Genomic DNA, 25,042 nt, shown 5'->3' with positions numbered 1-25,042 from the left:
GTCAGTCAACACAGCAGAAAGCACAACCACCATGACTCTCATCACCATCCTCATCTGGACGCTGGCCTGCTGCTGTTTTACAGGTTGGTTCACTCAGCAACATTTCAGACATGATGTGCTGCCTTTTCTCTCATTTATTTCTGCTGATAAATCAATGATTTGTTTTTGTGTGCAGGATGCAGCGGTCAGGTGACTGTGACTCAGCCTCCAGTAGTGACATTTACTCCAGGATCCACTGTCACTCTCACCTGTAAAGTAAACCCACTGGTTAATTTGTTATGTAGTGGTGATGATTTTTTGCACTGGTATCAACAGAAATATGGACAGACCACAAAGCTCCTAATGAAATCTGTGAGCACACGTCATTCAGATACACCAGCTCGATTCAGTGGCAGCGGAAAAGACACTGACTTCACTCTGACAATCAGTGGAGTTCAGGCTGAAGATGCAGCAGTTTATTACTGTCAGAGTCAACATGAAATCAGCAGTGCTTATGTGTTCACACAGTGATTTGTCGTCGTACAAAAACCTCCCTCAGTCAGACTGCAGAGACACTGAGCTGTTACAGCAGGAACCGACTGCAGCTGCTGAAGAGGAAGAGACTCTGACGCAGACCACTGAACACAGAGCTGACAGGAGCCTCACCAAGCGGAAAGTGAAACACTCCTAAAACAACTGTTAGTATTTACTCCAGTCCAGTCCTGGATAAGATTATTTAACTCTCTCTTTGATGTTATTCCATTTAAAGCCAAAAGATGGCAGCGTTGACTAGATGTAAGATTGCAAAGACACATTAAAGGAGTCACAGTTGAATTCCAGACCCCTGAATAACGGTGACACAATATTTTCCTTTATTAGTATAGTGACCCCCTGATAAAGCCTTGCCCACCCTCTAGTTCCGCCCCTGGATACACAGGTGTCAGGTCTTATGTAGGGTCAGCTCTTCTTCTGTGGGTCAGATAACTAAACAGATCACAGAGGGGCTCGTATGTATGTGGCCATTAGATGCATGTATGTGAGACTTATCAACAAACTGTACTTAAAGTATCAAAAAGTCCTCATTTTGCAGAAAATTTTTACTACTAAATATGATGTTTTTGGTTTAATGTTACTGCTGCATTATAGATGGTTGAAGCTTGAGCTAATCTGAACTACTTTATATGCTGTTGGGTTGTTTAATCTACAGCAATGCTTCATATTTTTTAATATGAAGCATTTTTTTTAAGTTTTCATGAACTCAGAAAAACAGCTTTTGTGATAATATATTTTCAAGGTACTTTAAAATCGTTTATCTTATAAAGTAGCCTAGAAAAAAATCAATCCATAACATTTAATCCCTCAGTTTATCACATATATTCAAATTAAAAAATCAGCAAATAGAGCACATGATTTTAAGGTTATGAAAACTTGTTGTGAGGCCGTCAGATACATGTAGCCCAGTGGAATGACAAGTATGTAGTCATACTCCACCTTTAACCAGTTTATAATGCCTGTGAAAACAAAGCTGAGGTTGTGGTTTACTGTCAGAGATGTCCCGTGTTGTTTGGGGAAGTTGATCTTCAGCCAGCCCGGAAGGAAAGTTGCAATAGTCTGCGAAACACTATACAAAATCACATGCCTCAGCGTATCGTCTTTACTCTTTGCATAAAAGCTTCATGGTTCAGTTACGACCACCGTCATGTTAGCACTGAAAATGAGTGATCGGAGACGAAACGCTTTAAAAACAGTACTTCAGCTGATGTGTCAACTTCTGTGGGTATGTAAGGCAATCAATTTTGCTGTATTGTTTCTGAATTCTGCTATTTAATATTGCAAATAATACCGTTTTAGCCTTTACAGTTGTTTTTTTTAATGAAACTACCATTTATTCCTGTTTAAAATAACATGACAGCAGAGCTACAAGAAGAGGAAATAACCTCCAGTGTTGTGTTTGAATGTTGATAAAAGATACACACAGTAATATGATTGATTACACCTGTCATGTGACACAAGAGTGCCTGTTTAGAAACAGGAACCAAGTAGAAGTATTGTATGAGCACTGCAGAGAAAGGCTCCTGGAAGTGAATAGGCAGTCTTTTTTGAAATAATATCTTTAACAGACACCAGTTATTATAACTATATTGTTATTTTTCAGTACACAGGGCTGTGACTTCGTTGTCATTTAACTCATTTCCATTGTTATTAGCAGTGCTGTAAAAAGAAACCCAAATGCCACACTTTTATTAATAAGTCAAGATATTGTGTTAAAATACTACTTTGGTAAAAATGACAGTCGACCATACAAATAGTTCTTGAGTGAAAGTCTAAAGTATCTGATATTAAATGTACTTCAAAGTACTAATAAAGGTAAATTATACATAATGTTGCATGTCGCCTATGTATATAGTGTACACTATGGACTAATCGGCCTTGCTGTTTGTCATTTTCTGATTATCAGAATCAAAGTTGTTTGTAAAAGAAAAAAAATATCAGAGATTAGATTTCCGATAAAAGAAGAAAAATTTAAAAAAAGCACTTGGCCCTGATGTGGTAGCAGAAAATAACTAACTAAATAAAATGTTTACTTAAGTGCAGTACTTGAGTAAGTGTACTTAGTTACTTTCCATCACTGCTTAAAAGGGTATGATATGTTCTCTGAGTGTCAAAATGATGGATAATTAATTTTGACCCTTTTGATTTTGATTTTTTTTGGACAAAATCTTAAAAATGACTAACTCCCTTTTTCTTTCAGCAGTCTCCAGTGTTGTAAGAAGTACCCAAAAGTCATAATTTAGTAAAAGTAAATATATCGTGTTAAAATATTATTTCACTCGTGCAAATAATGTTCTGGCAAAAATGTACACAAGTATCCCAATGTACTGTATATACTGTATACTCCAGGTAAACTGATATTGACCTGGCCAATACTTGGATCCAATATTCAGCATTTTCTTTTATTTATCAATGTTTGCGAATTCTCATAAAGCCATTTAGCATTGTCCTGTCTAGAGTTACAATGTATCCACACTGAAAAACTGTATTCTTGTATTTTCCAGGTGGTGGGGTTGGTGGTGGGCCTGAGTGGAGTCTACCTGCTGATGAAGTACAGACAGAGCAGCTTATTTCTCTCTCAAACCTACATCACCCTGCCAGCTATCTTCGCCCTCTCCAGCGCTGTGTTCCTGGTGGCCACCGGCTGCCTCGGCTCCTTGCTGAGCCTCAGAGAGTCCACCTTTCTGCAGGGACTGGTGAGATTGTGTGTGTGTGTGTGTGTGTGTGTGGATATCTGTATGTACATCAGTGTTTGAATCTTACGTGATAAACTGTTTTCTTCTCCAGTTTGTTTATCTGCTAGTTTTGGTCTTTTGTCTGGAGAGTACAGCTTCAGCATTGGCTTATTTTCACTCAACACAGGTACGTGAGTTACACCAAAATTCATGTGCACTGGACAGCTTGTGTGTATTCACGACACTGCGGATTATTCTTGGAATAAAAAATTGCAAATTGACGTTCTTTGTGCGTACTTCATTTTTTTTGTTTAGCTGGATTTAGAGATAGCTCCCCTCAGAGGAGTGTTTCAGAGATACACAGGCAGCAGCCAGGACCCCAACTCTCGAGCTGTGGATGCTACACAAGAAGAGGTGAGTGGTCAGTAATAAGTCATGTGAAATGGGCATCCACATCGCCCGAGCATAACGTAAAAATGATGTAGCTTTTTCAAAAAGTTGGAAACACATAGTGACATGAAATCAAGCAGCAACAACTAAAGAGGACCGTTGAAATAAGTATTAAAGGATAAGTTCACCTAAAAATGAAAATTCAGCTGTTATCTACTCACCCCTCTGCTGATGTTAAAGGTGCACTACTTTCTGAGTCTGAAAAAAAAAACTACATAGTACACCTTGAAATCAGGTGAAGTAGATTGGGACTTGTTTTTAAATGTAAACCCAACCAAAGTGCAGTTTAAGTGCTATTTATTTTCTCCTTTTTTTACACTTTAAAACAAGTTCCCAGGCTGTTTTGCTGTGAAGCTCCAAAAATGTTTAGTTGGCTACAAAACTTCACCCGACTTTCTATCATCATTAGGGTGAACGTATCCTTTAAATACCCTTAGCTTGCAATTCCTCTAATGGCCACTAGATGCTCTCTTTGAAATAGAAATCTTCCATCTTCCCTTGATAGCATCTCATCTGTTCAGGTTTTTTGTTCTGATTGATCGTGAAAAGGTATCTTGTCTTTTGATTCCCGTCATTAGTTGCAGTGTTGTGGTGTCCATGACTACAAGGACTGGCTCGACACGTCCTGGTTTAACCGTACAGGAGGACTCTCGGTTCCTCACAGCTGCTGCAACTCTACCTTCACCTCCTGCAATGGCACTGTGGACCAGCCATGGCAGCTGTACACACAGGTAGACATCCAGATAAACTCAGCACTCATGGACATGCAAAAGCTCTAGTGTAAATGTCTGGTTGTAATCTTTCTGTTTCTCTCTTTCTTCTTGAATGTGTCTCCGTTTCAGGGCTGCCAGGTGAAGCTGGAGATGGCCTTACAGTTTGTGCTGAGTTTTATCATCTGGGGCTCCCCACTGGTGTTTTTGGTTGAGGTACGAAAGACTGCAAGCTTCGCATAAAATTGTCACGTGTTTCTAAGTTTCATTATTTAATTATTGAGCATTGTCTCATTTGGCGGTTAACTAGAATCCTCTCCTTTCTTTCCTCTTCTCACGCAGATTGCTTTGTTTCTGACGGTGGCACAGCTGATGAGGGAACGGCCATTAATGGATTATCACGCCCTGGGCAAAAACTAAAGACACTGTGGCAGATGGGACGGCACTGTCCAGATGTAATAATACTACATAATAGGTCATGTCACATTGTGTAAATGTGCATCAAGATATGATAGGGATTGATGTAGGGATGGCTGTTCCTGTGCTGCCGACCTCTTAATGCAGATTTACTCCAGTACACTACAAAACATGTAACATTAAAGAGGTTAAATGTTTCACCACCACGATTTCGTTGTATGATACTGCTCAGTGGTCATAAGAGGGCAAACCTTTCTCAGTGATGTATGCGGTCCCTTGATTCCTACCCTGTATGCCCACTCGCTGCATTGAGTGTCCTGCATGCTTTACGATGTACTGACCATGTGTAGGCCACTGATTTACTAACATCTTCTTCTATTTTGAGTTAAGATTAGCCTCTTCACCCAGTTAATTAAGTCCAGAATTATTGTTTTAGCATCATGCTTATTGCAAAATCAATCACTTTTTACCTGAAATACCTTTTCTCCCTCTGAAAGTATTGTAATCGTTGCTTTCACTGCAGCTCAGCTTGCACATTAGATGAAGGTGAGCGATACATAAACCACAACTGAGCATTGTAGTATCACTAAACCGTGTTTCATGTTTTGTACGCATCAACAAAAAGGTGTCTCTATTTTTTTTGGAGGTTGAATTGAAGGCAGAAGATTCAAGGTGATCAAACGATGTTGAGTATGTTTTGTTTTCTTTTATTCTTAGGGTACAAAAACCAAACAGAAGATCAGGGTAGGTCTATGACTAATGCAGTTTTGTTTCAGCAAGCCTTTGTTGTAGGAAATGTAATGTAGTTCAATAATCTTTCTTATGAGTCTGTTAATGTACGGTTAATTCCAATTAATCTGTCAACACCTCCAATAAAATGTTTATAGAGTCTCCATGAGATTGTCATTGTATCAAAATTAGTAGCATATTATTTGAAAACTGAATTTTTACATTATATCCCAGTAACACCTGATGTAGCTCTTGTTTCAGGGGGTCATGTTGACCTCGGATGTTGACCACGCTGTCTCCTCCGCAGAGGCGTGGCTGCTGGACGCGGGTGGGCGTGGCTGGACGCAGGTGGGCGTGGTGCGACTCGTCACGTAGCTCCTTCCTCGGTTTCTTCACTGCGTGAGGCCGACTTGGAGGGAAGTGAACGCTGCTAAGAAGGGAAAAAATAGGAGTAGGCAGCAAAAACGAAACTACCTACTAAACTCTGGTAAGATTTTAAAATGTCGCCATGTGTCTCCTGAGGCCTCTCGGCTGTATGCGTTGATATTTCGGTGTTTGTCAGTCGGGAATGACTGCCATGCCGCTCCTGCGGCCCGGGGAGCCCTTCGCTAGCTGGCGGTGGCTAACGTTAGCCTCCGTGGCCTGTTAGCAGGCCGCTGTGGTTTAGGCGCGGGGACTGAAATGCATTGATCCGACGCTCTCCAAAATAGGAGCACGGTGCTCTACGTTTAGCTAACCACATCAAGAGACCGCCACGTATCCTGTCCTCTTTACGTAACGCGAGCGGTCGTGTTGTCTTGTACGCAGTGGGGATAATAATAGCAATATCACGCCCCGTTTTTGTCACAATTGCTTGGACATATGTTTACCCTTCTCGCCAGGGAGCGAAGAGAGCATGCAGCTGCTAGCATGCTAACGCTAGCAAACGCTGGTCAGGCCTCTACACGTTTCCAGATCGACTCGTGAAATGATGTTGACTGTATTTAAAAACAACATTTGCACGATTTAATGCTGAGTACGTGGCTGCAGAAGGTAATGTTTGGCTATTTCTATTGTAAGTGTAATGGTGGCTATCATTTTCTGAAGGCAGTGTCGCCCCTTCTGCAGCACCTGAACACACTGGAGAAATATGCCCAGGTTTTACGACAGCTGTACGAGCTGCTTCTGAAATTCATGTGCTAGATTAAAGGTGCTCATCCAGAGAAAGCAGGTGACATTGTGAGGAAGCCCATCTGATATTTCCACTTTCTGCTTTGCATTCATTCATTCATTCATTCATTCAAACACCACGTCTGAATTATGACCCAACCCTCCTGCCACAACAGCTCCACTGTGATGCTGCTCTTTCCACTGGATAGTGGATCCAAAACACTGACACATTAAAGTAGTTTTCCATGAGTCTTTGAGTTAATAATGACAGCTGCATAGAGACTTTAAATGTCCTTAAAATTAGCCCCTGGTTATGTAGATCTGACAACCTCTGTTTTTTCCTGCAGACAACATGTTTTGTCTCATCTGGAGGTTTTTTTATTCAGTGTTTCTGCACGACCCCTCGAAGAGTCACATTAGATATTTACATACAGTGTGTTTGTGGTGATTTTGTGTTTTGGCGTATTAAAAAAAAACATATCAAGTGTTTCTCACCCATTCGGTTGTTGTGTGCACATTTGCTCGTTTGCTTACTGCCACATTGACGGAGTTGTTTGATTTTGTTTGTCTTCTCACCACTCAGCCTCCGGAGCAGTGAAGTGTCTTCATGGCAGTTCGTCGAGGACACATTAAGTACTTGAAAGTGAGTATAAGATCTCAGCTGCCGTTCAAACAGTACTACAGCATGTGGCCTTTTCAACTGAATGTCACCAGTGCAATTAGATGTTTTCATTCTTGATGAGTTTGTTGACAGTAAATGTGCAGACACACTATAAAGTTAGACTTCGTGCTAATATAGCAGATGTTGTAACTGTGTAAAGTGATTTTGCTGGAACGATTGATTTGAATATGTGTTAAAAGTGAGACAGCATTAAGAGAAATCAAACGCACACATACCAGCTCCCAGCGGCTATGCCCATGTTTACTAGTTTAATACAGGACTCCCATTCATCCTCTCAGGCAGTGTATCTTACCCACCAGAATACACAATCACAACCCTTCTCTTGCATGAATGGACCTCTGTCAGGTTGACCGCTGGACTGGTTCCCCTTTCAGGCCTGATCCCATTTCAGCCACAAGCAAATGTGTCCGCCAGGACACGCTATGCTGAACAGATAGCGGAAGCTGCTTTTTAAAAAAGTATTTTGAAGGTGGGCTCCGATCTTATTGTGAGCACTTAAGATTGTTAACTGATCTCAGACCATTTAGATTACAAACTGACTTGTGACTGAGTTACTTAACTACTTTGCAAAAGTAAATCTCATATGCCTGGCCTTTACATTGCAGACCATTGTTTAAATTTGAAGACGACTTAGTGTAAACCACTGCACTGAGAACAAGTGGAATCCAGTCACATGCTTGTGTAATATAAGTAGTTACTGTTATGTGGCCTTGAACCTTTCAACCCCTGGATTTCTGTTGCATTGAAAACTGCAGTGCCACCACATGGGAACACTTGCACCTTTTTGACCAATAATGAGACAAATCCACACATAAATTGGTCTCTTTGTCAGCCCAGTCAGCCACATTCAGCCTTAAAAATGCCACGTTATGTTCCTAAAACCTCTGGAAGGACTCACCCCTTTGGAGTAGTGAAATGTTTTGGCATCTAAACTAATTGTAGTCCCTGATTCGTCCGGCTGTCGTTTTCATGAATTTGCTTTATGCTTAAGAGTCATTAACAGGCTAGTCTTTTTGAAGAGTGGAGATGGAAAAAGATTGTATTTTTAATAAAATATCTCTGAATGCATGCGCATGCGCCTTTATAGTATTGTACCCGCTGTATGCTCCCGTTTGTGTTATTGTATTCCTGTCAGCGCTGTAATGAGGTTGTTTGAGGTAGCAGGGTAGAGGCAAGGTCAGTGAGGCCTGAAGAGTATAAATTCTAGGAAGTCTATGGCACACTGGCTGATCGCTGTATTTTGACTTTGTGCTGCTGGCCACTGAACAGCTGATGACATTTTAATTTGAAAGTGATGTTTCAATTGATTCCCTTTTTGCGATTGTGTAAGTGTAGAGTTGACAACCTTTATTCTGGTTTATTAGAGAGGGATCAGTCTGTTTGTGCAGCAAACATTTTGAAACCAGTGTAGGGCTGCAGCTAATGATTATTTTTATTATCAGTTCATCAACTAATTAATTCAATCCAACTTATTCATTGCAACCATGATACCATGGGTGAATTATGGGCGTGGCATCTGGCACATCCCATCACTTAACTGAAATGGGCATTTTCCATGGCACAAGGAAGCTAATCCTCAATCTTAGGGTATGTTATCACTTGTTCATCAAGATCTAGGTCTGCGGCTTTATCGAGTAAATACTACCAACACTGTTATTATTGCTGAGCCCACTTGGCTAACACTTCTAAAGCCCTGAAAGTCCTGCTGGTCTGTTGATTATTATATATTTGTCATATAGAAGAAGGTAAAAGACAAAATCTTTAAGAAGCTGGTAAAGGTCTGGCCTTTTTGCTTAAAAAATTACTAATGTGATCGTTGAAGATAACAATGGCAGGCGCTTTTCCCGCCGATCAGTCAATCAACTAATTGGGTCAGCCCTACCCCTGTGTACTTACCTTGTTCTGTGTTTTTCTGCCCACCTGGCCGACCTGCAGGAGGTGTATGACATGTCTAACGGTTATGAAGACCACATGGGAGGGGACGAAGGGAAGGACTCCAAGACCAACCTGATAGTGAACTACCTGCCTCAGAGCATGACGCAGGACGAGCTGCGGAGCCTCTTCAGCAGCATCGGAGAGGTGGAGTCCGCCAAGCTGATTCGAGATAAAGTTGCAGGTATGCCACGCTCTGAAGCGATATCACTTGTGACAGTCCAGATCGACACTTAAACACAAGATTTTTGTTTTAAATGGCAAAAGATTTGCAGAGAAGACTTTGCAAAAATGCAAGTTGTGACTACAGCCTCTGACTATATCAGTGGTGGTTCATCTTTATGACTCAGAGAATAGTTTGGCCTGTCACTCATTTTCAAATGACTTTGTCTTTACCGACAGGATGTCCTGTAAAGGCCTGTTTTCTGGCTCCTCAGTGATTAATAAAGTAATTTTCATTGAAAGATTTCCCTAATTGTTTTTTACTACTTCAGTTTTTTTACCACCACAAAGTTTTTATTTATTCCAACCGCTCCAACCCTGTTTAACTGTAGACAGTTTGTTTGTTTGTTTGTTTGTTTAGACTAGCATGCAATGTTAAGATTTGCTTTTGTTTATTTGTTTGCAGGTTTTTTTGAACTATACAACGTTTTTTTGTTTTATTTTATTGTTTTCCTTTTTTTTTCTCTAGGCCACAGTTTAGGGTACGGATTTGTTAACTATCTTAACCCTAGTGATGCAGACAGAGCTATCAGTACACTGAATGGACTAAGGCTACAGTCCAAAACTATCAAGGTAACGTGCAATAAGGTGTTCTACAATTCTCAAACCAAAGATGTCATGTCATATAACTCTCCTATGGCTCCTGTGCTGTCCGCTAACTAGCTAGTACATGTCAGCCCGAGGAAGTGATACTGCTTTTACAGCTCAGCTCACCTACTGCCCTATCTGACATGTCTGTTGAGTTTGACTTTAATTTTACTTATTTTATTTGACACGTTTTGTTGAACTCAGTGTATTTAATTCCTTATAAAACGTGCCTTTTCGATCAGTTTGATTTCATTTTTGTTGCCGTTATGCTTCTGACTCCTCATTTTTGCTCAGACTGAAGACTTAATACCTAAAACTACTTAGGTGACAGTTTGCTTATTTGATCATTTTATTTCTTTTATAACTTTCTAGTCCAAAAGTGATAATTTTGATGAGACGAAACCTTTCAGATGAATAAGTTCAGTATTGTATCGTATAAAACACCTGATATAATTGCCCTCTAAATCCAAAAGATGATTAAAATTGTCAAGTTTGATAGATTTCAATACTTGTACTTTTTGATAGTTTTGTTTCTTTTTGTTTTGTACACGAGTGTCAAGCGCGTTTTAATCCGAAAAATTGTCGCTTCCTGTTGCCAGGTGTCATACGCACGCCCCAGCTCTGATACAATTAAAGATGCCAACCTATATATCAGCGGCCTGCCAAAGTCCATGACCCAGAAGGACGTTGAGGACATGTTTTCACGTTACGGTCACATCATTAACTCTCGTGTACTTGTTGATCAGGCCACAGGTACGACAGGTGAATGACTTCCTTGCTTTTCAAAAATACAGCAACACACGGCGCCTTTACTTCAAGAAATTAAAGCAGCAGTTAGGCTGCTTATATACAGATTGTCACCAGCTGCTCTCTCGTGCCCAGGTTCGTCCCGTGGGGTGGCTTTTATCCGGTTTGACAAGCGGGCGGAGGCAGAAGAAGCAGTCAAAAACCTGAATGGCCAAAAACCACCCGGAGCCGCTGAGCCAATCACAGTGAAGTTTGCGGCCAACCCAAACCAGGCGAAGAACACGCAGCTCATCTCGCAGCTTTACCACAACCAGTCCCGACGCTTCGGGGGGCCCTTACACCACCAGGCACAGCGGTTTAGGTGAGAGACTTTTATGACTGTCTACATGTACAGAGTCAATTAATCAAGAATGTGATTAGCAGAACAATCCGTAATGAAAATAAGCGTTGGTGCCAGCCCTAAAATGAGCAGGTCATTGAAAAAACTGTTGCAGTTATGGCAAACTCTACTCCGGTTTTAGTGTTATTGATAAAGTACTCTTATCATTCACATATCCAGGTTCTCCCCCATGGGTGTTGACCACATGGGCGGCATGGGAGGCGTCAGCGTCCCCGGGAACTCGACCTCCGGCTGGTGCATCTTCATCTACAACCTGGGCCAGGACGCAGACGAGAGCATCCTTTGGCAGATGTTCGGTCCCTTCGGCGCCGTCACCAACGTCAAGGTGATCCGTGACTTCAACACCAACAAGTGCAAGGGCTTCGGCTTCGTCACCATGACGAACTACGAGGAAGCGGCCATGGCTATCGCCAGCCTGAACGGCTACCGGCTCGGAGACAAGATACTGCAAGTGTCCTTTAAGACCAGCAAGGGCCACAAGTAGAGAGCGAGTTGGACAATCGGGTGTAGAGGAGAGATGGAAGCTGTGGCAGGCTTTTAATGCAGAGAGAAGTTTGCAAAGTCTGACACATCTGTTTGAGTTTTAGTGTATTCAGAGTTAAATGAGATGTTCACTCTCTGCACCTTTCTACTTGTCTAAAAGTTGTTGTTTTTTCATCTTTGTACTCATGCTTGGGGCTTGAGGACACTCGGTAGTTTTCATTTTTAGGGGAGGGAATTGAGAAGGAAAAATCCCATGATACCCCCAAGATTACTTTTGAAAATTATCTTAAAAGCTAAAATACTGTCTGTATGTGTTGCATGTTTAACTGTGGGGACTAGATAAAGTTTTTTAGCAGTGCACTGAAAATACGGAGCATAAGGAAAGCCCTGAAAATTGTTCTCTAAGTATCGACATTTCAGTGGATGATTAATACTAAAGAAGGGGAAGAACAATATTTTGCCCGTAGCCAGTGGTCCTTTTCATTGCGCTCAGTTCTGGGTCCTCGTCAAAAGTAGAAATAGATGCCTTAAATTATCATAGAGTGGATGCAGACCTACAAAACCACTCACTGTCTTGAGTTAATCTTAGAGCAAAGCACTTTTAACCAATCTGTTTTAGGTTACCATGAATATCAGTCTGTTTGATGTTGATCTGACTTTTTGCCTGCCCTCCGACCAGGCTAACGATTTTAAACACGACGAGCTCCGGAGGGAAATGTTTTTTGTTTGTGTTGTCCCTGTGCGAAGTGTCTTTTTATTATTATAAATTGTATTTCAGAAGAGTCCTGTTGAATATGAACCCCAGCCAATGATAATGGAATTAAGATGGACCAAAAGCAGGGAGAGATTAGATCCTACAACCCCGCAAGAGTTTTGTGAGGAGATGCACACAATTTAAACCTTTTTTTGGATTTTTGAGAAGGTACTAAGGTTATATCTGACGCTGACTGAGAGTAACATCGCTTTGGCTCAGTTTGCCGTCTGTTCTGTTAAGTTTTTCCTTTTCTTTTAATTATTTTGTTTTCCTTTTTTGTTTGGATTTTATTTCCTTTTTAAAGGCATAGATTATTTGTTACACTGTAAGTTACAAACTTGTTTTAACGAGTGCTTATCTCAAGTTTGGAGAGACATTAATGGCCTTTGTTAATGATTTCAGTTTAAATTTGCTTTCTTTTTCTTCCTTTCTTTTGTTTTGGTTGTTTCTCTTTGAGCATAAACCATTAAATTTTATTTCTTTTTGCTGAAAGTTTTGTTTGGTTTGTTTCTTTTTTAATTTACCTTTTTTTAAGATTTGGTTTGAAGTTTTGTTCTGTTATTTTTCTAGAAGCGAATCTGCAGTGTTGAGGTCAAAGATCCCTGAAAAAGTTTCCACTGGAGGCTTTTAAATGTCTGAGACAGGCTTAAATTAACAATATGTGGACCAATTTAGTTGAGACAAGGTTATTTAACCTGCACACAGACACTTGAAGGAAAGTGACGGTCCAGCAACCAGTTGCCTGTTGAGTTTGAACCACTGAAGAGTAACATAACTTGGAAGCTGAAGCTGTATGATGGCACTTGGGGTACTTAATGGCTTATTTATTGACATCTGACTCACTAAACCTGCTTTTGAACCCTGGATTATTTACATTTAGACTAAAGTTAGACTAAATTTGTTTACTTCCAGTGTTGTAATTTAAAGGGAAGCCAGACTGTAAATAAGTATATACTGTTTACTTGCAGATTTAGGCCTTTACACCTACAGCTGTTGCTCTGATCTTTGTTTATTGGAGATTACTTCAACTAGTGAGGACTTTGCTTTGATTACTTGCTACAGTGAGACACTTCTGATATCATTCGTCAAGATTATTGGCATATCGCAGCTTTTAAGAGTAATGGATTTAGTAGATTGTCTTGTTTTACACGTTGGTTGAAAGGTGGAGCTTTAGCATCGGTACTGTAATTGTTCTGGCTGTAACCTGACCACAGTAATTGAACAGATGAAACACTTAAATAGTTACAAGTAGCAAATGATCCTTGCTCACACGTATTAGGACTCACAAACCAGTTATAATCCCCCCCCCAAAGCTTCATTAAATGCCTCTTCAATCTGTGCCCTCTATGAAATGAGTTTTCCCATCACACGCTTCAGATTTTGGTCTTAAAAGTGATTTTTTTGATTTAGTATTTTCATCTTATTTTTGTGTCGCGAACCTTAACTTTGTGCAATATTTCATGACTTGCTCAAAGCAGGTAATAGAAATTTGTTGTAGTGTTGGCCTCATCTTTTTTTATTCCTTTTTTTCTACTGACGTTTTGTTACTGCTTATTTTTCTCAGCAGTCCAGTTGGAGTTGCATGAAAGATGCAAGCGAGTTTGTTTTAGGGGCAGTCAGAATAAACTGCATTCCGCCTTAATTTATAAGAGGAAATGGTGTATTTTACATCAGAGGAGGCGCAGGTATTTATTTGACAATGTATGCGGTCATACTTGTTACTTTGTTGGAGTGTTTTTAATGATTGATTTTTTTGTTTTTCTTGCTTTTGAAGGACACTAAATTGAAGTCCGTTAAATGTCTTCTAACATTGGATCATTTCAATAAAAACATGGTGGCTTTTCAAAGTTGAAAGAATGAAATGTCTCTTCAGAAGCTTTTTGTGGATTTGCTGAAAAGTGATTCTCTATGCGAACGCTAAATGTATGGACATGTCGATGCACAGTTAATCTTCTATGAAAATGTTCTGCATGCTATTTAAAGGGAAAGGAGAAGTCGGGCATTACCTACTCACTCATGCTGATGGGAAGACGAGTGAATGCTGCAACGCTGTTTTGCTTTAAAGCTCCAGATGTGTTTTGTGGACATCAGCATGACTGAATTTTCATTTTTGTGTGAACTGTATTTCCTGTTTTACTCATAAACATGCCAACAAGTGGACGCAGAAATGAAATGATGGAACACAATAGCAACAAAACATCATTTAACAGCATTGCTATCATGTGTCTTCTAATGTCAACTTGCCTTCAGCTTGGTCACATTGTACTGGCCCAATTATTACCTTCTGGGACCAGAAGGGGGAGGCATGTCTGCATAGTTCTTGTACTACACCACCATCAACACTGAGTAAGTTTTCCACACCACTTTTAGTGTCGGCGTGAAGTTACTTGACACGTAGGTGTTATAATTTAGTATAGAGGAACTTAAGATGTTTTCCAACATAATGGTTATCAATAAGATGGCCTAAATCAACTCTTTCTCTAGTTTTGGAAAGGAAAGGCAGCATGAAGCAGCTCTGTAGCGTATATCTGTTTGATATTGCATCAGAGTAAGTTGTTCACCTTTATCCTGTGATGAAACATTTCTTTCCTGATGCAATAGATCCTCTTCAAGTGTGAATAAGCCCACATCCATAGGGCTTTTTGCACGAGAGGCCAATGTTACATTTTGTTGCTTTAATTGTCGCTGATCTGTGTCTTAAAGGAGTTTTCCATGTCAGTGCAGAGATGTTTAAGTGTAGTAAAGTGAGCCACTAATCAGAAAAATCAAATTTGATGGCTAACTGACTACCCCACAATCTTTAAATTCGGTCAAAGCAGAGTAATAACAGACTTAATAAAGTTTTAAAAAACATTCCTGAAATCTAAAATAAAACGAGTCATTGACAGGAATAAAGCAGGTTTTATTTAAAAAAAAAAAACATGAACACAAAATCAAAAGCATAGGTATAAAAACACAAATATCTAATCAAAACCATGTAAATATTCTTATTCATATTTCAATATCTATGTATAAATGCATCGTCTAACATAGATAAAGGTTCACTTCAACAAAATACAAGTTTGCTTGTTGGTGATCAGTTACTGTTTACTTTCAAGTCTTTCAAGTTTTCAGATTTATTGTCAAGACTGAGATCATGTTAAGGCAACTCAAAACCTTGACTGAAGTCTGGAAAGGCCTCGTTCAGAACAAATCAGGCGTAGCAGAAAAAAAAAATGCCAGAACTCTGAGTCTAAATCATCTGATTTGGTCTGAACACAAGCCTGTGAATCTCTGTCACCACTGACTGATAAACACTAATCCATCTACTACATGTCAGTGCAACACATTGTCACGTCTGCAGGTGCATTCAGAGTGTCTGTTTAAGATTTAGGTTACATGTGTCCGGTCTAATCTGAATTTTAGCTGCTCAACCCTGACCGCCGGTCTCATTTAGGACGGTGACAGGATTGCAACCAAACTGGATTTTTCCGGGCCTCAGATGACGGTCCCCTTGGACCCGAGAGGTGAATCTCTGTGCTGTAGAAGGCAGTTTCTGTTGCTGTCCATCATGTCAAGGTGTTTTAGACTTGGCAGAGGTTGTAGCAGGCCACAGGTCTCTCCGTCACGCAGTCTCCGTCCACCTCGAACACGTAATCGCAGCGGTGTGTGATGAGAGGAGCATCAGACAACGCCACGCTCTGATTGCCAAAGGAGATGACCGTGTCTCTCTGTAGGGAAGACATCACAAAGAGTACGGTTGGTTAAGATAGAAAAAGAAGTTCTCAGAGGTTGGATAGGCACAAGTAGTAGCCTGTAAACACTGAATCTGCAAAGGAACTAGTAACTAAGTTAATAAATGTAGTGGAGTGGAAGTGTAAAGTAGCAGAAAATGGAAATACTTAAGTGTCATACTTGAGTAAACTAGTTTCATCACTGGTTTTTGTGGATTCTGACACTTAGATTTTTATTGTTACTACAAATGTATATCTTTTCCAAATATCATTTATTGGTCTCCTTGATTTCTAGTTATCGATATTGACCCTAATAAACCATATCAGCCCGAATGTAGGTTTTCAGGGTTTTTAAATCGTCACAGGTGCATGTAACCTGACATTTGTTACAGAGAAACACCCAAGTAGTCTTTTTTTTGGGACTGGAAAATACTTAGCAGGTATTTGGACTTCAACCAATCAGAGCAATGAACCATAAGACTCTTTTCCATCGAGAAAAGCCTTCATTGCCGTTCTTTGCTCTTCTTTCCATGAAGGAATACCAGCAGCCTCACAAGATAAACAACATACATGTGCATGTTGCCCAGAGCAAATAGAGATTGTCCGTCTTACCCGTTGGTTGGTAGCTCCGTTACTGGAAGGAGTGGGGGTGTCTGAAGTACAAGTGGCTGCTTTCTCAAAGTCCTTCTTGCATAAATGAGCCATAATCCCAGCCGCGAGGGCATCCCCGAGCACGTTGATCATCGTCCTGAACCGATCACTGAGAATCAGAAGGAAAAATCATTTACACGTTGCCCCGTCAGCCTCTCAAAGACCCAGTGATGCTCTTTAAAGGATTATCATTATTGTGGTACTCACAGGACCCAATCGATGGCCACAATCAGCGAGATGTCGGCAGGTGGCAACCCCACAGAAGTCAGGACGATCACCATGGTAACCAGACCTGCTTGAGGTATCCCAGCTGCCCCAATGCTGGCTGCTGTTGCTGTTATGCTGATGAGACAAGAGACAGGATGTTAATGGATGTGATATAAAGACCTTGTAATGCAGAGATAATGAGCTCAGAGTTAATCTCACCTAATAGTGACCAGCTGGCCAAAGTCCAAGTCATACTCATTGACCTGAGCGATAAAGATGGCCGCCACCGCCTCGTACAGGGCCGTGCCGTCCATGTTGATGGTGGCTCCTACCGGCAGCACGAAGCGGGCGATCTGCCGGTCCACTCCGCAGTTCTCCAGGAGACACTTCATGGTGATTGGCAATGTGGCTGAGCTGTAAAGGAAGAGGAAACGGTCACGGTACTCACTGGGCTTCATTCCAAAAGATGATCAATCAGAACCGGTACAAACAAATGGTGTCCTCTTACCTGGATGACGTGGCCAGCGCGATGACAAGGGCCTGCAGCAGCCCTCTGATGTAGGGGAAGGGATTTTTGCGGGTGAAGAAGTAGAAGAAGAGAGGCAGCAGGATGAGGCCGTGCACAAACAAACCCGACAGGACCGTGATGAAGTACATGCCCAGCTTCTCTCCCAGGTGGGCCGGGTCGTGCATGTCCAGGATCTTGCCTGCCACAAGGAACACGATGCCGAAGGGGAAGTACCTACACGGAGGAGAGAAGAGGAGGAACATGATTATGGATGTCCTACGATCACTTTCTGGCAGAGGATGTGCATTTGCGTAACAAAAATAGTCCTCACTTTCTCGTAATCTGAAAAAATGTAAGAGGAAATGAGCTGCGTGGAGCTACGTCCACTAAAAGTGCTTGTTCATGCCACCGACAGGCGGAGGTCGTGTCTGACAACATTACAGAAATGATTTCTGCAGAGATTGACCCTTTTTGTCAAATAATAAGATCCTTTTTGTAACCAGAAACACAAGTCTCGTTCAAGGAGAAATCTCCTGAGAGGTGAGTTGTTGCAGGAAGACAACAGTGGAAACGTGAGTCAGAGTTGGAGAGAGGAGTCTGGAGATTACCTCGAGGAACTGCCAGCAAGAATTTATCTCCAAAGTCATAATAGACAGTCGTAGTTAAAGGATTACACTGCAGCTGTCATCCTTTATTGCCCTCGAAACTTTTCAGCACAGCCTCAACGCACATATCGTACGAGTTATCAAGAAAACAAGTGTTTGGGATGTTGGATGCTCGAGAAAACACTGTGGCTACCCCAACATCACACCCACGTGTAATGTTTGAGCGTCTCACTTTAAATTAACCTGCTGTGACAGCTTCCTCTCCTCTGTAGCCTGGCTGGAGGGATTTGCTCACATTCAGCCACAAGAGCATTAGTGAGGTTATGCACCGGTGCTGGGCCAGATAAGCAGTGCAATTCATCTCAAAGGTGCTGAGGACAGCTCAGTCAAACGTTTCTTAATGGACCTGGCTTTGTGCACACAGGCATTTTCAAGTTGAAAGAGGTAACGGCCTTCCCCTGAAAATGTTGTCATATACTTTCAAGAGTCAAGGGTTTCATTCGTATTTACAGTTATTCAGCTCTAATCTTATTTGTGAAAGTGCCTCTTAGATCAATTCACACAAGCCGACTCATCACCTCCCGTGGGAGGCAGTGAGGACACCTCGGCAACACCTGTAACTCTCTCTGGTGTCTATTTTTACACATAATCTGGCTCTAAACTCTGTGTTGTCTGTCTTTTTTTGGATGTGTTTGCGTGACACTCTTTTTGTGTGTTCGTGTGTGCTATCTCACCACATGGCAGCGTTAATGATCTTCATGACGCACTCGTTGATGCACTGGCACACGTTGACCAGTGGCGCTCCACGTTCTCCCATCTTCCCCAGCAGCAGACCTGAGAACGGGAACATACGAGTTACCTCTGATAAAAGGTTTCTTTGGTGTTAATTTAATACTTAATTAATGGTTAACAAGTCATGCTTTATGGATCAGATATACGTCATTAATCAGAAGAACTTTTTGCCAGGTTGTGAAATGTCCCTTTGGCTGGATCAACTGAATTAACAATGTCAGGTAGTCATTAGCAGTGGTGGAAAGTAACAAAGTAATCTGAAAGTTGAAGTCACAATTAACTTTTCAGACCCCTTAGATATATTTTGACTACGCTAACTGTATTAAAAAATATTTAAACTTCACCTCCACCCCTGTCATGCATCAGAACCAGTCTTCTAATATCATAATCTAGTTGTGGGGCAATTTTTCTGCAGAATGAGTATTTCACTTTTGAAGCTTTAAGTATTTTCTGCTAACATGTCTTAACTTTTACTTAAGTAAAGAATGAATATTTCCTTGGTTGCTAGAAAAAGGGTTAATTCCTGGGTCTTCAACAGAGGGTCAAGGATCCCTAAGTGGTCCTCAGAGTACTGCAACTAGACACCAAGTTGTGTTTTTGTTGTTGTTGTTGTTGTTGTTTTTATAACCAATATCAACATGAATCCAACATATGATTTGCAAATATCAATTTGTTAAAGAAAAAACATTTACACAACACTGATGATAGTCTACACATGATTCTTTGTGCAATTATGAGAGCAAGTCATACGCTGAATATCTGTGCAGCACCTATACATTAGGGGTCCTTGGTCGTGTTGACCAAGTTGTTGACGACACTGGTTGTCGGGTCAACGTTTATCAATTTGTATCAAACTAATCAGCTTGTTTTTGCCTGCTTGTGTGCTTGTTGGTGCATGCTTATGTTTAATAAGTTATGTGTCATGTTGGAGCAGAATAAACACCAGCCAGGGGGATTTTTCACAACCTGGCAACCCCAATTTGGTTTAAAATGAAGGGAATAAAATAATGGCTTATAATTGATCTACAAAGTTTAAGTTGGTATTCGATTTGTTAACTGTCAGTGCAGCCATTAATAAGAAGCTATGAACCCTTCAGTGTGTTGTTAGAAAGTAGCACAACAAGGATTTTACTGAAACAAACAAGGATTTTGAGATGTTCATTGAGCTCAGTGGTTATCTTACCCATGGTGGCTGAGAAGATGACAATCCCCAGTACGTTCATGCCCTTGCTGGTACTGGGAACAATTTTGTACTTGATGTCTGGTGCAGGAGTGATCTCCAGGAAGACTGGGTGACCCAGCTGAGGGTTGTGGTAGTCGGGCATGACGTACACATAGTTGGCCTGAGACTCTTTAACATCAGAGTTCTGTACAATAGGAACCAGGTCGGTTCGGTACTGGAGTGGGACGAAAGAGAACAACCACAGAGAGCTGTTAATATGTGGATGTTGAACATTGAAGTGATTTTGCAGTATAATGAACGCCAGTGAGAGATTTTGATCACTCACCTGCTGAAAAGTTGCTTCGATTAGATTCGACGGGATCATGTTCCTGTAAAAGACAATAAACAGACAAATACATCAGATCATGGCGAGTAAAAACTATAATTCAACAATACAGCCTGGCAAATATATTCAACCTGAAGCACTGAAAACGTTTCTACATGGAAATGCTACTTTTAAAGTAATTGATCAGAATACAACACTGGCTGTTTAAATTAAATAGTCTGACCTCCCCTCTGCTTCATGGACATTCAGTCTTGCTATCCTACATGCAACTCATGAATGTCTTCCAACACAACTAGCAGAGATTTTCCACACGATGACGGAAAACAGAGAAAGACCTTCACATGTGAGCAAGGTGAAAATTGCATGTGGACTGCCAGCATCATGTGCCAGGACTGTATTTATACAGCGTGCGTCAATGACACTGACCTCAGGTAGGAACACGTAAGAGTTGGACTGAGTGTACACCTGACCTCTGGCTTACAGCAACAAACAGCTCACTAAACAAGGCTTTTAGAAGAAGGTATTAATGAGCCTCTGGCATGAATGGCCCGGCCTGAACACAAACACACACACACACACACACCAGACTGCAGGCTCTGTCTTACAGAGAGTAACATTGCGTAAGGACCTTCTGAGAAAGTGCAGGCTTAACAGATCACATTAAGTGTCTCTCTAATCTTAGCCGACTTGCTGCGTAGAGGTGATGCTGCAACTATCGCACAAGCACATTTCCTTTTTTTGCTGACTTCCTCCCTCTCCTGACAGAAAGGTCCAGGTTGTCCAGGTTTATATGCAGATTATGATTGATTTAAATGTGCCCCATTTTATTAGCTATTTAATTTTTTTTTTGGGATCCTTGTTGTTCGCTTAATATCAGAAGCAACATCATTTTCAGCTTTGCTTGCTGAGAATTGCACGATGCCTCACTTGTTATGTTCTGAAAGCTATTATGTCTGCTCCCAGGATCAAACTGAAGCCGTGAGCTTTTGTGATTAGGGGGCTTCCTGTTCCCGAGGAAGCCTGTGGGAGGTCACAAGGTCTAAACTGGATCTGTACTGGTTTTAATTGGTCTGTACTGGTCTTCCGTGTGTGTTAAATGGTATTACAGAGCAAATCCTAGTCCTGGAAAATAACACTAATGAGATAGAAGAGTTGAAAATCTGGAATCTCCTGAAAAGCCGAGACCAGGAGGGGGATCTTCGCCATCTTATAGAAGTGCAGGTTTTAAGTGCTTTTTTCAGTTATCAGATCTTTTCCAAAAATAGCAGCGACTCTAGGTAAGTAACAATGTCTTCTAATGAGGGATCCGCTTAGGAACAAGCAAAAAAGGGAAGAAAAACCTATTTACAAAGTAAGCCTGATTGGCTCGTTTAACAAAATGCTGTATAGTCTTCTAAGCTGCTTTTATGAAAGAGGAGGAACATCTTAACCAAGCTAACTGAAAGAGGAGATGATGTTCATCACTCTAAGCCATGCTCGTGGTCTGCAGGCCCACCACTTTGGTCCAGACTAATGAACGTCAAGAACTGTTTTATGGATCGCTGTGAAATGTGCTACATATATTCATGGTACCCAGAGGAGGAATCCTAGTGACTGTTGATCCTTTGAGTTTTCATCCAGCACCAGCAACAGGTTAAGATATTAATTAACCCTGTAATGAATCTCAATATCTGCTAGCTGAATTGGCACAGTATTTGTAGACATTCATGGTTCTCAGATGATGAATCTTGATGACTTTGGTGATCCCCACTGGCACAATGTGAACTTTCACGCTGGGGCTGTTTGAATGGCTGTAAACTCTTCCATCATGGAAAGGGGAATTACACTGAAGAGCTGGTATGGGGCTCGTGGCTCTTCAGTGAGGTAACATCTGAATGAAAGTGTTCCCATCTCTATGTTCATGTTGTCATAGTGCGATCGTGTTTGTGTCCGTCTATATTCACCTGATGAGGTCCAGCAGAGCGTCAGCAGAGGTCATAACAGGCCCTGAACTTGAATGGTGGCCATCTTTTTCTGAGCCTGTGCCCGGGTGGATGATGAGCACCAGCACGATGCCGACGATGACAGCGATGAAGGTCGTCCACAGGTAGTAGGTGATGGTAAGGACTCCCAGCCGACCGCTTGCCTTCGTGTCCATGGCTGACAGGCCTGACATAAGACTAGGTGGGAAAACAGGAAATGTCATATCAACTTTGGAGTGTTCAAAACAGTGAATGAAAGACTTATTTAGTTTAGTTTCAATGTACCTTCAGGAATCTAAAACTAGTTTGATTAGAAAAGTCATTTGCTGGTTTGCTGGTGTTTTGCATTTTTCTTATGACCATTTCGATTACTTTCAACCAAAGAGACTGAGAGAAGGACGAGGGGATGATGTGGAGCATGATTTCACGGATCATATTAAAATTCAGCATCTTGTTTGAATTCAGCATTAATCTTAGTTTGCCAGCAGGATTACCCAGAATTCTCACTTTCATTGACAAGGGCTTCCAGAAATCCAGATTATGTGTGATACAAATATTACGGTAGTTTTCTGTGGTTGATGCAGCTGTAATAACAACAGCTTGTTTGGTGTATCAAAGGACTGACAACACAGGTGAGGCCTTTTCTTACCTGGAGGTGATGAGCGGCAGAATCAACATCTTTAACATCCTCATCAGCAGTTCTCCAGGGAAGGAGAAGTAGATCTTAGCCTGTGTGAGAGAGAAACACCTGTAGCAAACCTTACTTCTATAAAAGTTTACCATCATACTGTTCAGACCAAATGATATCTCACAGCTGAAAACCCTGTAAGGACATTTTTCTAGTGTAGTTCAGCACAAAACAATGTTAGCTAAATAAATCTGATGTGATTTATATTCATTAGATTAGATTTATGCCACCCGAGCACTTACAGGATCTCCTTTTAAAAAGTCCAGTTTGTAAGAAAGTTGATATTCCCAACTCGTCAAATTCTGACGCTTTGGATGGGCAGGTCGGGCTGGCCACCAACCCATGGAGATTCGATGAGTTGGGAATGAGACTCAACAATCATCTTTCTTTGATTTTGAACCTTAAATGTTTTATCTTTTCAATTTCTTAAATACAGTTTCGGATTCAGCACTTACAGAAAATAGTGTGTGTTACTGTTGTTATTATGAAAAGAAACCTAATTTAATTTTATTTGGACCAAATAATTTTTGCTTTTGTTGAAATCAAATTCTCCAATAAATCATTTTGCCAAATTATTCAAAAAAGGTTATTTGTCTCGTTCAGAGTAACTCTTTAAAATCACTTTGAGATCGATTGCTATTGTCCCCTTGATCTCTTTGTGTTTCCCAAATTCGTTTCTTTGCAGATGATGACGCTGTGTGTTTTATGGGCTGCTGCCAGCACACAAGGTTAGCTTCTTGGTCCATTTACAGCATGTTACATCCCTGTAATGTAGTGTCAAGAGCCTTTAGACTGACATTTAAACATTTCAGAATATTTTTTATCACGCAAATAACATCTACCCGTTAAAGAATAACAGATGGTCACCATTTGAGCACATATGACCAACTTTTTAGCAACTAGTTACACATCCAGCAGTTTGGGAGCAACAGTATAATTCATTTTGAGCCATGGTTCTGGCCTCCTGATGAATGTAAGTTCAACATTCACAGCTCTGTTTTGGTTCCCTCCAACTACTGAGGGAAATATTTGGCTCTTCGCTAACTGTCTGTCTGTTGTTGGGTGATCAGCAGGTAGTGTAGTCTGGGTTTATAGAGCTTTATTTTCATGAAAACATCAATGACATGACGCTATGAGAGTGAGAATTAAGCAAAACAGTTAAGTTGTAGCTGTAAAACCAGAACAATGAGTTAAAAGATGCGATAAAACTTAGCTAAGGGTTCATCACAATAAGAATCACCCTCCTGCTAGTGCTCAGGTGATCCAGTGTTAACATAAAATATATCTATTATAGCTGCTTCAACTATTTCTGCACTTCTGACACCTTTGGCTCTCTGACTCCTCTATCTGCTTCTGTTCTCACTGTGACATAACTAGCTTTATCTACAGCTTCAGGACACATGAGGAGTGAACAGGACAGGCTGGCTGTTACTTCCTATCATTCATTTTGAGTTAATTTGCATTCAGTGTTCGATCAACATAAGACTGTAAGATCCAGTCACATTGCTGTCTGCTGAATTTCAGTCGATCCATTCATCCATACCTGTGTGGACAGGTTCAGTGACCTGAGGACAAATCCAAGCACACAGCCCGTCACCACAGCAATGACCGATAGTGTCAGCAGGCCGTTCCTCTTGCAGTAGTCCTTAATGTACGCCCTGACTTTCACCGACACCACGCTCTTAAACATCTTGTCCAACATGATTCAAACTCGGTCCGTATCCCAGCAGGCCCCCCCTCCCCCCTGAGCAGCGACAGATATCCTGATATCCTGGTTGGGGAAGTTGATCGGTGTGTATCCACCAAGAGCCGAGGCGGAGGAGTGAATCTGATCAAATGTGGTTCCTCTCTTTCACTGAGGAGCTCATCCAGTCTGGGAGAGGAAGTGTTGACTAACTGATTCCTAGTAAAGCATTGCCTAAAAGGATTATCCCTATCCC

At 41.1% G+C, this 25,042-nt stretch overlaps 3 protein-coding genes across 5 annotated transcripts; 2 read left to right on the top strand and 1 right to left on the bottom strand.

Moving 5' to 3' along the window:
- Nucleotides 1-1,656: 1,656 nt before the first annotated feature.
- Nucleotides 1,657-5,865, top strand: tspan37 (tetraspanin 37). 2 transcript variants are annotated; one of them, XM_084382034.1, is made up of 8 exons: nt 1,657-1,756; nt 3,036-3,227; nt 3,319-3,393; nt 3,522-3,620; nt 4,235-4,387; nt 4,499-4,582; nt 4,709-4,821; nt 5,820-5,865. In XM_084382034.1, exons 1-7 carry the CDS (start codon nt 1,679-1,681, stop codon nt 4,784-4,786), a joined length of 759 nt encoding a protein of 252 aa, XP_084238160.1. In that variant the 5' UTR covers nt 1,657-1,678; the 3' UTR covers nt 4,787-4,821; nt 5,820-5,865. The 2 variants fall into 2 exon arrangements, with proteins under 2 accessions (XP_084238160.1, XP_084238159.1); XM_084382033.1 differs by lacking the exon at nt 5,820-5,865 and having other exon boundaries at nt 4,709-5,674.
- A 29-nt stretch (nt 5,866-5,894) lies between these two features.
- Nucleotides 5,895-14,326, top strand: elavl1a (ELAV like RNA binding protein 1a). 2 transcript variants are annotated; one of them, XM_084382031.1, is made up of 7 exons: nt 5,895-5,999; nt 7,245-7,305; nt 9,268-9,459; nt 9,967-10,070; nt 10,685-10,838; nt 10,968-11,193; nt 11,392-14,326. In XM_084382031.1, exons 2-7 carry the CDS (start codon nt 7,269-7,271, stop codon nt 11,714-11,716), a joined length of 1,038 nt encoding a protein of 345 aa, XP_084238157.1. In that variant the 5' UTR covers nt 5,895-5,999; nt 7,245-7,268; the 3' UTR covers nt 11,717-14,326. The 2 variants fall into 2 exon arrangements, with proteins under 2 accessions (XP_084238157.1, XP_084238156.1); XM_084382030.1 differs by having other exon boundaries at nt 5,896-5,999; nt 10,685-10,847.
- A 1,007-nt stretch (nt 14,327-15,333) lies between these two features.
- slc1a8b (solute carrier family 1 member 8b) lies at nt 15,334-24,804 on the bottom strand (the record flags this gene model as incomplete). The annotated part of the gene is made up of 11 exons (XM_084381494.1): nt 15,334-16,179; nt 16,795-16,942; nt 17,041-17,175; nt 17,260-17,454; nt 17,549-17,782; nt 18,888-18,987; nt 20,129-20,342; nt 20,454-20,496; nt 22,397-22,612; nt 23,064-23,143; nt 24,646-24,804. The coding sequence occupies 11 exons, from the start codon at nt 24,802-24,804 to the stop codon at nt 16,033-16,035; spliced, it is 1,671 nt and encodes a 556-aa protein (XP_084237620.1). The 3' UTR covers nt 15,334-16,032.
- Between the last annotated feature and the right edge of the window lie 238 nt (nt 24,805-25,042).

Source organism: Pagrus pagrus (assembly GCF_965226575.1).
Source record: "Pagrus pagrus genome assembly, chromosome: 18".
In the NCBI taxonomy this organism is placed as follows: Eukaryota; Metazoa; Chordata; class Actinopteri; order Spariformes; family Sparidae; genus Pagrus; species Pagrus pagrus.
Note: the sequence above shows the minus strand (reverse complement) of the source record. Positions and strands in the feature narration are given on the sequence as shown.